Source organism: Plasmopara halstedii, assembly GCF_900000015.1.
Source record: "Plasmopara halstedii genome assembly, contig: Scaffold_2061, whole genome shotgun sequence".
Classification (NCBI taxonomy): Eukaryota; Oomycota; class Peronosporomycetes; order Peronosporales; family Peronosporaceae; genus Plasmopara; species Plasmopara halstedii.
Window position 1 is genome coordinate 810,504 of NW_020188969.1, and position 2,912 is coordinate 813,415.

At 41.2% G+C, this 2,912-nt stretch overlaps 1 protein-coding gene across 1 annotated transcript; it reads left to right on the forward strand.

The window, feature by feature from the left end:
• Positions 1–1,405: 1,405 nt before the first annotated feature.
• Positions 1,406–2,659, forward strand: PHALS_02698 (uncharacterized protein; the record flags this gene model as incomplete). The annotated part of the gene is made up of 3 exons (XM_024717128.1): positions 1,406–1,552; positions 2,361–2,549; positions 2,594–2,659. The coding sequence occupies 3 exons, from the start codon at positions 1,406–1,408 to the stop codon at positions 2,657–2,659; spliced, it is 402 nt and encodes a 133-aa protein (XP_024582657.1).
• Between the last annotated feature and the right edge of the window lie 253 nt (positions 2,660–2,912).

The following is a 2,912-nucleotide window of genomic DNA, read 5'->3' on the forward strand; positions in this document are numbered from 1 at the left end:
ATGCACTCGGGGGCTTCGTTGTGTCGATGTGTTGGACAAGTCCCTTCTTTGCGAGTTTCTTTCGTGCGTTAAAATCCCACACGAAGTTGTTGTCTTCGCGGAGTAGGTCGCCCGCATCATTGGTTGTTGGGCTCATAACCTCTCAAGTTTGTCGAGAGGATTGGAAGGAGACTGTTGTCGGAGAGTGGAAAATGGAAAGTGATTGACTCTTACTTATGCTCTCTGAAATGAATGGTTGCTACGCGCTCTGAAATGAATGGTCCCTAGCCTACTCTTGACTTGAGCGTAATCTTCTTCAACCGCAACCTGGTGTTGGTTCTGATCCTTGTTCACGTCATAGTGACAAACCTTGCTGACTTCAGGATGACGAACTTTGCTGACTTTAACAGTTATCATTGGTAGTTAGACGATACGTATTTAGGATATCTCCAACTGTAAATCACCCTTTTGTGTACCGGAGTACAAACACTATCATGGTGTTCGACTGTTGTCCTCGGACTTACAGCGAAGGTTTAGAAGGCCATGGCGAACTATCATTACCATCTATCGTGAGTAGTTTTCGGGATTGATAGGATGATGGTATTCCGAAAAGAATGGGCGGCGGGACACGTGGCAGCTACATCCCAGGAGATTAACTATCATTACCCCCGGTCAAATTCTTGTACAGCGAGACCCATCGAATTACGTTCGCTCAGCTTGCGAACCTGCGACAACTCTGCAAGAAAGTGTTCACGGCTTGAAACGGATTCACATCAAGCACTGTCAACGTGCACGGGTAAAAGTGACTCATTTCAATCCCAGGTACCTTACCTGGGATTGAAATGAGTCACTGAATGTAATGACAATTTTTTGTCCATTTCCCATATCTGTGGTCGGAGCATGCAAAGCTGCCACTCCTATCCTTACTCCTTAAGTAACAAACGACGCGAGGGACAAGTTTCTGCGGTTTGTTCAGTCTACGTAAGGACCAATTCAAGCGAATTACGCATTGACGAAAACGGAGGTCTTTTATGTGCGGTGCGTACGACGTTTAAAGCCCCTATCGGCTCCTATACCCTTTAAATTATTAAGATGCCACTACATTCTCTTATAAAGGAACATACTTACAATTACTAGAGGATAACAAACTGCATGTTGGAAATATGGATTTTGACAGGAAATAGATTTGAAGCTGTTCTATGAACTTTACGTGAATACTGCTCCTTATATATCCTTGAACAAGCAGTGCGCTGATTAATATTTGCTTCAGAGCAATTTTTAAGGAATACGTCAGCTACAAACGTGTATAGACACAGCAAAGGCCAATGCAAAATAGGTGTGGATTGAGAAACTCGATTGTAAACTCTATCATGTTCACTGCATCAATCATATAGATGAGATAATCTTTACTTTCCACCATGTCACGATGCAATTAGTGATTAATCAATCCCGATTCTTGCGGAGCCCATCAAGCCGACAAGAATTATTAACGTCAAGTTTGGGAATCGCTGAAGCTGTGACGAATCAAACATGCGACCCTGATAGTACCGTGAAAAAAGTAATCGACATCCAGGTTACCATTTAAACTTTGGAAATTGTAGTCTGCTAGTGCGCTTCTATACTTAATCTAGCGATATCAACTTTTCGAGTAACAACTAACAAGATTATGTTCTTTCTCCATATACTAAACAAATCGGAGGCCGTGATGATTGCAGTCTATATTTCGTTTTATTGTACACCTGCTGTTGGGTTTCGACATCGTAGAACACCCTGTACAAAGTGCAAATGTAGCTAATCTTGTCGCACTAGGCGTGAGACTAGCTGCCACGTGTCTCGCCGCCATTCTTTTCGGAATACCATCGTCCTATCAATCCCGAAAACTACTCACGATAGATGGTAATGATAGTTCGCCATGGCCCCCTAAACCTTCGCTGTAAGTCTGAGGACAACAGTCGAACACAAAAGGGTGATTTACAGTTGGAGCTATCCTAAATACGTATCGTCTAACTACCAATAATAACAACCTCTTTATAACGCATCGTGTGAGGCTAGCTAGCGGCCTACGTGTCCATCACGCCATCGAGACAACATCACAATTGAATTACCTCATTATTTCACAAAATTTCGAACGTGGCTGACTCTTTTTCCAATAAGATCAAGTTTCACCAGGACATTCTGTTTTAGAAATTTCAATTACAGTTAAATTATCTATTTTTCACAAGGAAAATTCTGAAGGAAAACTCAACTTCTCAAAAAAAAAAAGTCGGCAATCATTATCAGTAAATTTGAACGAACTACAAGAATTTTATACGTGAATTAATCTTTGTGGTGAAAAATTCCATTCGACCACTGGAGAAAGTATTTGTTAGCTTTTTCAACAGTTTCCTCGTTTTGACCCTGAAGATGATCAAGATACGCTTGATATACGCGGAGTTTTTCCGAATGCGCCATCGAAAAAGGATATGCTTGAAAAGGAGGAAAGATTTTCTTTTACCACATTCACAGCCTTCTTGCTCGCTTGGCTTCTCTCTTCATCAAACTTTCCTTTCTCAGCGTTGGTGGATGTTGAGGTGTGTGTCTGTAAATCCTCTGCACTGTCCAATGTCGCCCTTAGATTACGGTTGACCATTCCGAAAGCAATGTGACATTTTGCGAAAAGACACACCGACGCTATAAGTAAAAGACGAATTCTCATGACCAGATTGGTATTGTAGTTGAGACAACGATGGATAAAGGGATAATTTGGAGATGAAATAGTGATTGGATAGCCAGAGTACCGGTCACGACATATGCTTAAAAACCCTAAAAATTCTGTATTTGTTAGTAAGAGCCTAATCCTGCAAAGTCAATTTTCTTCGAATTAATCTATACCGTCGTAATTCCCTACAAATAATCTTTTGCAATTATCTGCTGTAATCTGGTCTCCAAATAAT